The 14,354-nt window shown below is 37.9% G+C and overlaps 1 protein-coding gene across 1 annotated transcript in view; it reads right to left on the bottom strand.

The window, feature by feature from the left end:
- Positions 1–1,352: 1,352 nt before the first annotated feature.
- Positions 1,353–14,354, bottom strand: part of LOC147355237 (uncharacterized) — a 38,234-nt gene continuing 25,232 nt past the window's right edge. Inside the window, exon 3 of the mRNA XM_086345960.1 lies at positions 1,353–2,022. Coding sequence (XP_086202086.1) covers positions 1,915–2,022 — 108 coding nt within the window. The 3' untranslated portion in view covers positions 1,353–1,914. The remainder of the gene's footprint in view (positions 2,023–14,354) is intronic.

The following is a 14,354-nucleotide window of genomic DNA, read 5'->3' as shown; positions in this document are numbered from 1 at the left end:
AAAGTAAAATGGAGATCTGATTATGATGTCCACTCTCAGTGATGGTGTTTTTTTCTCAAAAAACAGTATCTTTTCTGTCCTCCCTTTATGTTATAATTCAGGTATATATCTCTTCCCACCCCATCCTTCACCCTCCTGCCAAATCTCAGGACTTAATTTGTTTCCTCCTTTACAATGTCTTTCCCTACTAATCTTAGAGCTCTATGCAGGTTCTGGCCAACTTTCCCAGAATGATCCCCTCACACTGTGGATGGGCTTTACTCACCAGGTATGTGAGTTTCACAGTTGCAAACTCTATGCTATGCTAAGTCACTTCAGTCGTGTCCGACTCTGTGTGACCCCATAGACGGCAGCCCACCAGGCTCCCCTGTCCCTGGGATTCTCCAGGCAAGAACATTGGAGTGGGTTGCCATTTCCTTCTCCAAAGCATGAAAGTGAAAAGTGAAAGTGAAGTCGCTCAGTCATGTCTGACTCTTAGCGACCCCATGGATTGCAGCCTAACAGGCTCCTCCGTCCATGGGATTTTCCAAGCAAGAGTACTGGAGTGGGGTGCCATTACCTTCTCTGGTTGCAAACTCTAACTATCTACAAATAACTTATCTGGTATAACATGATGCTGGATCCCATATGCAATTCTTGATTTTTTATCACAGCGATTTATCAGAAAGAAAGTCAGGTCTGCCACATCCTTGGGTTAAGACACATTGACCAAGTTCAACCCCTTCCTTATAGCCAGATTTCTGTTCACTTTACCCTGGTTTTGCCCATGCTCACCAGCATTAGCAGCGGCAGCCTTGCAGGTGAGATCCCAGCAGACTTATGGACAAACTGACAAAACTAGGACTTAAAGCTCAATTTCTCTGATCCCTCTAGCTTCTCTTGGCTAGATTGCAATTATTTCCAAATCAAAGAGCATTTAGTTTTTGCTCCATGAAGAAATTACTTAAGCTCAAGTAAAGTAGCCAGTAAGCATTTCTGAAATAATATGATGGAACTCAAAAGTTCTCAGTATACTTTATTTTAGCAACACTCCCTAGCTTCATGAGCAAATGTATACATTTATTTTCCCCTTAATTCAGTAATTTCAGTAGAGTTCTCATTTGGGAGAATATATTTTCTCTTATGTTTTACCTGCATGCCTAAATAAATATAACTTTTTCTTTCACCATGTGTTTTTCAAAGTGAACTTCCATTTCAAGTGGTGACCAGCCCAAGTGCCATGATTCCCCAGCAAGGCTCTGAATTCTGGTCCCCAAACCAGACAGGATGCATTCATCACCTGGCCAAGGGGGCCATTCCCTCAAAGGAAACTCCTTGGGCTACTTGAAAGAAAGAGACAAAGAAAGACTCTCACAGACAAGAAAAGAGAATATGTATTTTAAACCGTTCCAAAAATGCTTTCAGACATTGAGTACAAAACACAATGAAAGGACAGTCTCTAAAATTGGACAGAAGAAAAATGTGGATTAAGAAAGCCACATTTTCCATTTTGGCAATCTAAAAGGTTCATCCCCAGTAGAGTATTCGCCATCAAATAAGAACATCAATTTATTCCAGGAAAGTTTACTGAATCTACAACATCAGCAAAATATGGCAGCATTTCTTTACAATGAAAATATTCAGCTGTATAGTTATATTTTCATCACTGTTTAAGCCTGTGTCCTCTTCTACCTCCCATCACAAAATCTAAAACATGATAAGAGAATTTCATTTTTCATCACTGTAGCAGAATCATAGAGATGAGAAGGTCACCTAGCTTTGTTTCCTTTGCTTTTGGTGCTTCATCCACGTTGAGCTGTTTTATTCCTTCCAGTTCCTTATATCTTTACCATCTCTGAATCAATGGATGTGCTGGTCTCTCTATCTCAGGTGTCCAGAGCCAACCTACCAAGCACACCCCATGCCTCTATCCTTTCACTCAGCAAACACTTCAGGAGAGCCTTCTGTATCCCAGCACTGTGGGGATGGAGGTGTGGCACCAGGGAGCTCATAGGATTCACATTCCAGGAAAGGGACAGAGGCCTATAGAGATAAACAAGAGTCATAAGTACCATGATGATTCAGATTTGGGGGCGGAGAGATGATGTACTGGGACAGTGGTGATGATTTGGGAAAACATTGACAGAGAGGTGATGGGGGCAGTCACTTGTGCATTCTAGCAATCACAGTCTCTGAGGCTAGAGCTGGCTGTTAGGTTTGAGGATTTGGGAGGCTGGCAGGATGGGTGGAGAAAGGCACAAGGGAGGAGCATGCAGCAGGGGGTGGGGAGGAACACCCAGAGAAGAAACAAGACCAAGTGGCCTGCAAAGGACCCTGATGGGCGCTCTGAACATTGGGTTGAATGCTTGAGTAAAGCATGTGGCATCAGAGGGCTTTGTGTCAACAAGTGTCATAAACTGACTCCAGGTTTCACCAGGACTCCTGAGGGGCCGGGCGCCATATTGGGGATACACTGCAAGGAGGGGCCAGAGAGGGCTTAGGAGGCTGCATCCATAAAGATGGTGGTCTGGGGTACCAGAGTGGTGGTGCTGGGGGTGATGAGACAGTGCAGGAGTCTGCATATTTTGAAAGTAGAGCAGATGGGACTGATTGAGGGATTGGATATGAGTGCCCAACTTAGGTGTAACATCCTCAAGGAAATCTGACCTCAGACCAGGTTAGGACCTCCTGGTACACCTCCCAGGGGCCCTGACTCTGTCCTTGTAAAGAAAGCCCCTTTTCAGAGTTTGGATCAGTGTATTATATCTTCTGCTGAAACCCCAGCTGTTAAAAAGTGCCTTCCCCATGCTGGATGCCAAAGGAATATTCAATGAAACTATTAAGAGAAGGAAAAATTTACAGCATTTGTATAGTACTTTAGCTCTACTCGTAATGTTCTATTGTGACTTTCTGGCTTGATAAACTCCTATTCACCCATCAAAACCTAATGCAAATATCACTTGAATCCTTCATCTCCCATTTCCCAAAGCAGTTAATTACCACTCCCTTTGTTTTTGTATCTTGTACTATTGGGTGTTTTACAATGGACTTTTGTGGGGTAGTTAAAAAATCCAACAGATGTGCCCTTAGCAAACAAAGATATCTATTAATAACAGCTCAGGGTTTCTGTTTCTACAAAGTAATAAACTCTCCTAACGCGCCCTGCCCCAAGAGTATGTGCTATGTACACAAATGCCAGTATAAGTGACTTGTAAAGATGAGAGCAAAAAAATATCTTGAGTATTTATAATATGTCATGTTCTACTTTAAGTATTTGAACAATCACATTTACTTTTCACAAAACGCTAGTAACTGAAACAACCGTTATCCCATTTTACAAATTGGAGAATTAAGAAATAGGTCCTTGGCCAGTTCACACATGTTGTCAGTGCTGTGGCTGAGACCTGAGTCTTGAGTAGAGACTGTAATGAAACAAGTTCTGTGTGCTGCCTTTCAGCAGACAGAATAGACGCAGGAGATTAAATTTAGGCTAAATCAAGTGTTCAGAAGGAATAGGAACTCAGACCCCAAACCTGAGACCAAAACTGACGATATTGACATGTATCTTCCAGAAATGGGAGAGGTGGGAACTTTCCCATGGGATGTGATAGGAGCAACCAGAATTTTTCACTTTCATTTCCAAGAGCTCTGACATTCTTCAAGAAACACATTTACTGTCGTGTTTATCTCTTGTCATAAAGTTATTTCCTGCAGAATGCGTGTTTCCTGCTCATTTTATGACCTGCTACTCAGAAATTTCTTATCTGATTTAATGAAAGAGATTTATTCAAGTCTTCCTCCTCTCAAGAGGAAGTCCACTCAAACTTGAAAGACAAAGTGACTAGACCATGATGATACAGGTAATTTCAGGGAAGCTGCCTATCTCTGACTCCTGGTCTAGTGCTGCATATCAGACACCACATTTACATTCATAAAACAGAGTCACATACAAGAAAACTCAGGCACAGGGAGAAAGAAAAGAAACGAGGATTTATTATCTTCTCTTAAAATTACAAAAAGCTCGAGATACAGGATGTTACAAATTTCATGCAATGGAAATGCTTCTTCTTATCGATACTGCAAATTCTGTGTTAGCTCCTGGGTGGGCAGTATTCCCACCTAATCATGCTTTTTAATGTGCCTCTGTCCTGCCCATAAATTATTTCATTCAAGTCTGGCATTGCATTGAGAACTTTGAATCATTTGTCTTCCATTGACTATCCCTTTCCTAAGGTGAGGGCTTCTCTGGTAGCTCAGCTGGTAAAGAATCTGCCTGCAATGCAGGAGGCCCTGGTTCAATTCCTGGGGTGGGAAGATCTGCTGGAGAAGGGATAGGCTACCCACTTCAGTATTCTTGGGCTTCCATGGTGGCTCAGACCGTAAAGAATTTGCCTACAATATGGGAGACCTGGGTTCAATCCCTGGGTTGGGAGGATCTCCTGGAGAAGGGAATGGCTACCCACTCCTGTATTCTGGTCTGGAGAATTTCATGGACAGAGGAGCCTGGCAGGCTACAGTCCATGGGGTCGCAAGCTGCAGTCCACAGGGTTGCAAAGAGTCAGACAGGATTGAGTGACTTTCACTTTTTTAAGGTGTGACAGTAATAGCTTTCCATGTAAATGACCTTATAACCCATTATCAAATATTTGGCAAGGACCCTTCCTGAAGTAGACACATAAGAAAACCAGAACTTTTTTTTTTTTTTTTGTAGCCAAGAATGTCCAGAAAGTAGATGCATACTGTAAAAAAATAGTAATGATAATGATAAAGTCAAGCAATAACCAGATTAACTGCCATGGATGCTTAAGTATGAACGTTTTTCAAAAGCAAAGTTGCAAGTTCTGGCAAATTCTTAGAACAAACATATATCACAAGTTATGGACCCTCATTTCCAACCTTTACTTCCTGCACAAGCACTAACCCCCCAATGCCTCTCTCCTGTCATCCTCCTAACTCTCATGTCCACACATATTCTGTGAAATTTCTTCTAATTTTTTTTTCTTTTTTCAATTAATTGACTTGAATTTACATTGCCCTCAACATTAAATCTTTGCCTGAAACAAGCTGAAACCATTTTCTACAAATAGTTATAGGGTGAAGTAACTTTGGCATTAGTTCAGTGTGCTACCATTTCTATGAGAATGTCTTGTCTTATGTCCCTGGTCTGATGATGATACATTGAATGATTAATTTGTTTGTATCCTCAATTAAACTCTGAGATTTTGGCTGCATCTTAGGGTTGTTCATCTCAGTCATAAACTCTTCAGTTGGATGTACCTATTTGTGTCTTCTGGAAGGACTATTTGGGGAATAATTCTGAACATCTATTTTTCTGGACTCTTCAATTCAGTTCAGTTCAGTCATTTAGTCGTGTCCAACTCTTTGCAACCTCATGAATCACAGCACGCCAAGCCTCCCTGTCCATCACCAACTCCCAGAGTTCACTCAGACTCACATCCATCGAGTCAGTGATGCCATCCAGCCATCTCATCCTCTGTCGTTCCCTGCTCCTCCTGTCCCCAATCCCTCCCAGCATCAGAGTCCTTTCCAATGAGTCAGCTCTTCACATGAGCTGGCCAAAGTACTGGAGTTTCAGCTTTAGCATCATTCCTTCCAAAGAAATCCCAGGGCTGATCTCCTTCAGAATGGACTGGTTGGATCTCCTTGTAGTCCAAGGGACTCTCAAGAGTCTTCTCCAACACCACAGTTCAAAAGTAACAATTCTTCGGCGCTCAGCCTTCTTCACAGTCCAACTCTCACATCCATACATGACCACAGGAAAAACCATAGCCTTGACTAAACAGACCTTTGTTGGCAAAGTAATGTCTCTGCTTTTGATTATGCTATCTAGGTTGGTCATAACTTTCCTTCCAAGGAGTAACCATCTTTTAATTTCATGGCTGCAATCACCATCTGCAATGATTTTGGAGCCCAGAAAAATAAAGTCTGACACTGTTTCCACTGTTTCCCCATCTATTTTCCATGAAGTGATGGGACTGGATGCCATGATCTTCATTTTCTGAATGTTGAGCTTTAAGCCAACTTTTTCACTTTCCTCTTTCACTTTCATCAAGAGGGTTTTGACTTCCTCTTCACTTTCTGCCCATAAGGGTGGTGTCATCTGCATATCTGAGGTTATTGATATTTCTCCTGGCAATCTTGATTCCAGCTTATGCTTCTTCCAGCCCAGCGTTTCTCATGATGTACTCTGCATAGAAGTAAAATAAGCAGGGTGACAATATACAGCCTTGACGTACTCCTTTTCCTATTTGGAACCGGTCTGTTGTTCCATGTCCAGTTCTAACTGTTGCTTCCTGACCTGCATATAGGTTTCTCAAGAGGCAGGTCAGGTGGTCTGGTATTCCCATCTCCTGGACTCTTAGCTTCTCTGTAGTCAGGGTTTCCAGACTAGTAGATCAGATTGTTCTCTCTTGCTGCCAACTTATCCCTGGAAGAAAGTGGACTGAGAAGCACTTCTGAGAGGTTACTATGGGCATAATCACTGATGTCCTTTTTAGGCCTAATGCTTCATGGGTTCACCTTGCTACTGCAAAGAAATCCAGAACTGACTCTTAAGGACATGTGCAAATAGCCACTGAACCATGACTCTCTGAGGCTAGCTGCTCTCTTATTCACTGCTCCTTCAAAGGCATACCAGTTCAAAGACATGGCAAATCCAACCAACCTTGATAACAATACTGCCAACGCACATTGCTGCTGCTGCTGCTGCTAAGTCGCTTCAGTGGTGTCCAACTCTGTGCAACCCCATAGATGGCAGCCCACCAGGCTCCTCTGTCCCTGGGATTCTCCAAGCAAGAATATTGGGGTGGGTTGCCATTTTCCTTCTCCAATGCATGAAACTGAAAAGTAAAAGTGAAGTCACTCAGTCGTGCCCGACTCTTAGTGACCCCATGGACTGCAGCCTACCAGGCTCCTCCGCCCATGGGATTTTCCAGACAAGAGTCCTGGAGTGGGGTGCCATTGCCTTCTCCTCCAATACACATTAGTAGCTTTTAAACTTTGAGGAAAATCAGGATCACATGGGGAAGCCTGTTAAATGCACATTCCTGGTACCAAGCACTTGATAACATCAAATCACAGGGTTTGGAGTGATAAGAAGTCTAAAATTTTTTTAAAGTACCACAGATTTTTTGAGATAGGTGGTCTTTGAATTACAACACTGTGAAAATTACTGACCTCTCACCTGTACTGCATGTCATCATGTTTTCCTTAGTTTCACATAATTATTCCTGTGCATTTAGGCAATCAGTAGAGGCTCTATCAGGAGAAAGCATAGTGGTGCTTTCTTTCTCAAGTGATGAGAATATTGGGAAGAATCTACTTTCAGGATACATTCCTCTACTGATGGTCCCATCAGCATATAAACTGGCAGTAACTTGTTTACTGGTATTTACTTCTTCATTTATTAGTTACTGCATAATTGTGCCCCTAATTACCATATCAGAGCAGGTAAAAATTTGAAATGGCATTAATTTGCACATTAGAACCCACAGAATTATCATAATGTAGAACAAGCCACAGATAAAAGTACATAATATACTTGTCAGAAAGAAAAGTAAGTGTAAAATTATGACATTGAAAAATAATAACACATCAATCTGACATTTCCCTCAGATGATAACCTGACCTCAATTGTATTCTCTTTGATTAAAGCTAGATATTTTCTTGAAAGTTTGCTCTCTGCTCTCTCATTTTATCCAAGTTGATAGGTCAAGAGAAAAACAGTAAAGCTAAGAGAAATGGCTCCATCACTGAGATGAATGTCAAATCTTTCAAGAACCTCCAGAATTTACTGAGCCTGCAGGATAGCTTTGTGATCTTTTTGCGTGAAATCCAGTACTATGTCAGCCTCTTAGGGTCTCAATTGCACCTTTCTTGAAAGACCTCAAGATTTATTCCCCCAGCTCTGAATGAGTAAAAATGTGTTTTGTTGAAACTTCCCAAGAAGTAACTGGATTTGCTATGGAATCTTGTATTGTTTATGGGCCTGAGAAACATGTTTGGCACTTAATGATTCCCAGACTATTTCAACTTAAAAAAAAAAAAATAAAAACAAGATGGAGAAAGAAAAAAATGGCAAAGAAGAAATGGTTTAGAAAAAAGCTAAATATTTTAAATGCTAAAAATAAAACTTGTGATTTTTAAACACAAATAAGTGAATGCAAAGGTTTGCCTACATGCCAAGAAAAGTTTTGACTGATAACCTTCTCAAATGAGAAAGTGAAACGTTAGAGAGAGTGATAGAGAATAAGATATCTGGGTGGCCCGCTGAAATTCGATTCTGTTGCTATTAGCTCTGGTTTAATTATCTTCCGCTCCCTTAAATTTTCCTCCAAATGCTAATCCTCCCCATGAAATCTCAGCCTTTGCTTCTGGCTGCCCGTTTGTCAACACTCTGAGAAGGAATGCATTCTGCTTAACATCTAGACAATTAGAAGCAATACATAACACATAGTAATAAAAGGTAGATTTTGAATGGCTACATGTATTGTTTGAAACATATTTTTGTTAGAGAAAAAAAATAACTTTTATGCTTTTCACAATATTATTGGGTGGAGGACCTAAAAGCAGTTTTTTTTTTTTTTTTTTCTTACAAGATGTTACCAATTTAAAATTAGCTTTAGAATACTTATTTATATGATAAAGGTGACAATTTCTGTGAATATAACAATTAAACTTTTTTATTACTGAAATTAGGTTATTGAATACATTTCATGTACATTCTGTTGAATAATTTTATCATCTTAATATGTCCTCAGATGTAAAAAAAAAAAAAGTCATATTTAATTGAAATACTAAAGGTTCCATCTTATTAAATAAGGAAGCTGATGGAATTTTCCCAATTAAATTGTCAAAATTTCTTAAATTAAAAAAATGTTGAAACAACAAAAATTCTGGAATACAGTGTTACAATCCATATGATTTTTATTCCTTATTTGCTCATTGCCAAAATTCAGAGAATTAGACAACTCTAAAAGCACAAGTTACAAGAGCACAGTATTTACTATTTGATAAGTATCTGAAATGCAGAGAAAGAAAAATATATAGGATTTCTCTGAGGCTTTTTATAGCAGCATGTTGTTTATACCAAAATTTGATTTTCATGGCTCCTCCAATTCCTTTTTGTACTCCTCTTTCTTCTGGTGCCCAAAACCCAAGGAGTATCTCCATGGTCTACCTCAGATTCTTCAAGGCTCCCAATCCAATGAATTCTCCAGAATACCCTTACTGGACAATGTGCATGCTTGCGATAACCTCTCCCTCCAGCTCTTCTGGTAATAAATGCCCTGATCAACTAGTTTAAGCCAAAATAAAAATTACTGGCTCTTTTATGGAAAATCCAAGTGGTTGTATAACTTTTTTGCACAGAAGGGTCTAGTACTTTGAGTGATGTCATTAGGAATCTTCGTCTCACATATATCATTTATTTATTTTTTATTGTCAAGCAGGTTCTGCCTATGAAGAGCAAAAAAGTATCCAGAAAGCAGTAAGCTTTGTATGGTGCTTACTATCTACAGTCCTAGAAGGAGAAAAACCCTTTCTCTTTCAGCATACATATAATCATCCCTAAAAGGGCCCTGATTAGTTCTGCTTGGATCATGTGACCAAGCTAGACAGTCCCCAGGTTTACTGGGACAGGACTGTTATTAGTCAGTAAATATCAATTTCCCACTCCTCTGGCAGGGAAGATATCATAACTGATAACACACTGAGTTGCTGGAGTTTATACAAGGAAAGAAAGACCATGCTTTTGTGTCCACCAAGGATTAAATCTACCATATTAAACTTTTTTTTTTTTTAAGGATTCTTAATAGTAAAACTACATTCTGGTAGTGGAATTGATAGGAGTATGATTGGGATGCTGAAAAAATTGTTTACTAAAGGATCCTTCCTTGTGGCTCAGCTGATAAAGAATCCCCCTGCAATGCGGGAGGCCTGGGTTCGATCCCTGGGAACAACCCAGGGGGATTGGTTGTTCCCAATCCCCTAGAGAAGGGAAAGGCTACCCACTCCAGTATTCTGACCTAGAGAATTCCATGGACTATATAGTCCATAGGGTTACAAAGAGCTGGACATGACTGAGCAACTTTCACTTTAAAGGATCCTTCCAGGGTCCACTTGAGAATGGCTTATCTTAACTTGGTTTTTATTTTGTGTTCAAGATGACCTAATCTCCAAGATTTTGCTGTTGCCTAAAAATATATGTGCAGTTAAACCCTTCCAACAGATATATGGAGGTTAATCAATAGGCAAAGGATAAAAAATATGCATATATTACACTTCTAAAACAAATTGTAGCCCATACAGGAAAATGTACTGAGAAGTTTGTCTCCAATTACTTTTTGAAACACTGTGATAAACAAAATCATTCTCAGTTAATGTAGAATCACATTATTGTTTAAATAACCAGGTAAAAAGAAAAAGAAATAGGAAGAACAGATTTTTTCTCAAAATATAATTCTTCAAACCTCAACTTTGACATCCCTGATGAAAGATTATCTTAATTTGTTAAAATTGGATGGAATCTTGGACATAACTCACACAAAATTACCCTCAAGACCTCTTTGAACCTGACATAATTTATACCATGTTTATTTATTAGGATAGCCATCTCTTCACTAAAAATAATATATTCTTGAGAGACATCGTATCTTGCAGACATATGGCATCAGGTATTACCCAATCCTTTTCTTAAAAGACCATGAACTCTGACATTTAACTCTTTAGAATAAAAAAATACTATGTTGTCAACAAATTTGCTCATTGAGCATGCATGTTGACCTTGGGTTGAAAGGTGCTAATATAGCTGAAAACTCTACAGTTGCTCCTGCCATGCCCCACCCTATGGGTGGCCTCAGTTAGCGCTGGCACTCTTCCAAAGCTGCTTCCACTTGCGGAGGGGGACAGTCTCATTCATCTGCAGACCTATAATAACCATGATCAAGCTTTGCAACCAGTAATGCTGGGTACCAACCCCACATATCAACCTACCCACAGTGGTTATTTCCAGGCCTGGAGGAGTCAGCTAGGGGCTAGCCCTGCCCACCAGCATGCCCACAGCAATCAAAGAGGAAACAGAAGTGTACACACATTTCCCACATAAGGGACATCCCTTTTTCTGGTGTCCGGGGTGGGATTACACCACTGGGCCTCATGGGACATCTTCTACTTAAAGTCCCTCTTTAAAGACAGGGGGATATGGCTAAAACACTGAATACATAGAAACAAAGTGTTGTTGGAAAAAGAGATTTAGGAAAATGAGGAGACAAAGGAATATCTTTCAAATGAGAAAATAATACAAAATCTCAAAAGAAGAACTAAACAATAGAGAGATAAGCAATTTACCAAGTAAAGAGTTGAAGTATAAAAATGCCCACTGAATTCCAAAGAAAAATGAATGAACTTGGTGAGAACTTCAACAGAGTTAGAACATATAAAAAAATACAAACCAATTAGGTTGAAGAATGCAAAAACTGAAATGAAAATACCCTGAAGGGATTCAACAGCTAAAATTGAAGACAGTTTAAGGAACCTCTGGGATAAGCTCAAGCTTACAAACATTCACATTATAGGGGTCCCAGAAGGAGAAGAGAGAGAATATGGGGCTAAGAACATATTTAAAGAAATAATGGTCAAAAATTTTCCTAACCCAGCAAAGGAAATAGACAACTAGGTCCAGGAAGCACAGAGATTCCCAAATAAGACAAATCCAAAGAGACTCACACCAAGACACATTATAATTAAAATGTCAAAATTTAAAGGTAGGGAAAATCTTAACAGCAGCAAAAGAAAAACAATTAGTCACAATTAGCAAAAGAAAAACAATTAGTATTAACCCACATTAAGCTGATTTTTCAGCAGAAACTTTACAAGCCAGAGGCACTGGCATAATAAATCCAAAGTACTAAAAGGAGGAAAAAAAATTACAACCAAGAATACTCTACCCTTCAAGATTTTATTCAGAATTTCAGAAGATATACAGTTTCCCACACAAGCAAAAGTTAAAGTTCATCACCACTAAACCGTCCTTACAAGAAATGTTGAAGGGACTACTTTTAATAGAAAAGAAAGGTCACAACTAGAAACAAAAAGTTATGAAAGAAAAAAATCTAACTGGTAAATGAAAATACATATTAAAGGTAGTGGATTAACCATCTATAAAGTCAGAATGAAGATTAAAAATTAAATATAGCAAAATCATCTATAACTAAAACAATTAGCTAAGCAATATATAAAATGAAAAGATGTAAAATATGACATCAAAATTATAAAAATTAGTGGGGAAAAAAGACAGCAGTTAGAGTAAAAATGTGCTTTTAGAATGCACCAGTATGTGATCATCAACATAAAAACATAAAATAGACTGTGATATACATAGATCATTATATATGAATCTAATGGTAAATGCAAATCAGAAACCTATAACAGATACACAAAAAAATAAAGAGAAATGAATACAAACAGAGCATTAAAGTCATCAAATCACAAGGAAAGAGAATAAAAGAAGAACGGAATTGAAAATAACTACAAAAACAAACAGAAATCAATGAACAAATGGCATTAAGTACACACCTATCAATAATTACTTCAAATGTAAATGAAATGAATGTTTCAAGTAAAAGACATAGGATGTATTAATAGATAAAAATGACAGTACCCACATATATGCTACCTACAAAAGACTCAAGATCCAAAGACACACAGATTGATGGTAAAGGGATGGAAAATAATACTCCACACAAATGGAAACAAAAATAAAGCTTGGGTAGAAATATTTCTATCAGACAAAATAGACTTTAAATCAAAGACAATTGCAAGAGATAAAGAAGGGTATTACATAAGGATAAAGAGATCAATCCAAAAAGAGGATACAACACATACATATCTATGAACAAAACATAAAAGCACCTAAATACATAAAGCAAATATTAACAGATATAAAGGCAAATGTTGATAGTACAGTAATGTAAGGAACTTTAACAGCTCATTTATATCAATGGATAGATCATCCAAACAGAAAGTAAACAGAAACACTGTCCTTAAATGATGCCTTAGCCAAATTTATATATATATATATATATATATATATATATATATATATATATATAACATTCTAAGCTAAAACAGCAGAATACACATTCTTTTTAAATGCATATGATGCACATGCAACATTCTCCAGGATAGATCACATGTTAAAGCATGAAAGGTCTCAATAAATTTAATAGCATATTTTCCAAACACAAAGTAATGAGCTAGAAATTAATTAAAAGAATAAAACTGGGGGAATAAACACAAAAATGTGGAGGCTAAGCAGCATGATACTAAACAACCAATAGATCAACAAATAAATTAAAAAGGAAATCAAAACATATATTGCAACAAATTAAAATATAATTACAATGATCCTAAATCTAATGGACACAGCAAAAGTAGTTCTAAGAAGGAAGTTTATAGTGATACAGCTCTAACACACACACACACACACATGAAACGTGAAAAGATGTGGATAAATAATCTAAACTTACATCTAAAGAAACTAGAAAAAGCAATGAAATAAAAAATTAGTAGAAAGAAGAACATAATAAAGATTAGAATGGAAGTAAATGAAGTAAAGAATAAAAAATAGAAAAGATCAATGAAACTAAGAGTTGATTCTTTGAAAAATAAGCCTTTATCCAGACTCATCAATAAAAAAAAAAAAAAAAAAAAAAGACAAGGTTCAAGTAAATAAAATCAGAAAGTAAAGAGGAGATGTTACAACACCACCACAAAATCGAAATCCAAAAGATAAGAAGAGTTTATTTTTGTGTATGGTGTTAGAAAGTGTTCTAGTTTCATTCTTTAAAAAATGATTGACCGGTTTTTCCAGCACCACTTGTTAAAGAGATTGTCTTTAATCCATTGTATATTCTTGCCTCCTTTGTCAAAGATAAGGTATCCATAGGTGCGTGGATTTATCTCTGGGCTTTCTATTTTGTTCCATTGATCTATATTTCTGCCTTTGTGCCAGTACCATACTGTCTTGATGACTGTGGCTTTGTAGTAGAGCCTGAAGTCAGGCAGGTTGATTCCTCCAGTTCCATCCTTCTTTCTCAAGATTGCTTTGGCTATTTGAGGTTTTTTGTATTTCCATACAAATTGTGAAATTATTTGTTCTAGCTCTGTGAAGAATACCATGGTAGCTTGATAGGGATTGCATTGAATCTATAGATTGCTTTGGGTAGTATTCTCATTTTCACTATATTGATTCTTCTGATCCATGAACATGGTATATTTCTCCATCTATTAGTGTCCTCTTTGATTTCTTTCACCAGTGTTTTCTAGTTTTCTATATATAGGTCTTTAGTTTCTTT

This window comes from Bos grunniens, chromosome 17 (assembly GCF_055505025.1).
Source record: "Bos grunniens cultivar Pamir isolate PY7600 chromosome 17, Bosgru_T2T1.0, whole genome shotgun sequence".
Taxonomy (NCBI): domain Eukaryota; kingdom Metazoa; phylum Chordata; class Mammalia; order Artiodactyla; family Bovidae; genus Bos; species Bos grunniens.
The sequence above is the reverse complement of the archived record's forward strand: the minus strand, read 5'-3'. Positions and strand labels throughout refer to the sequence as shown.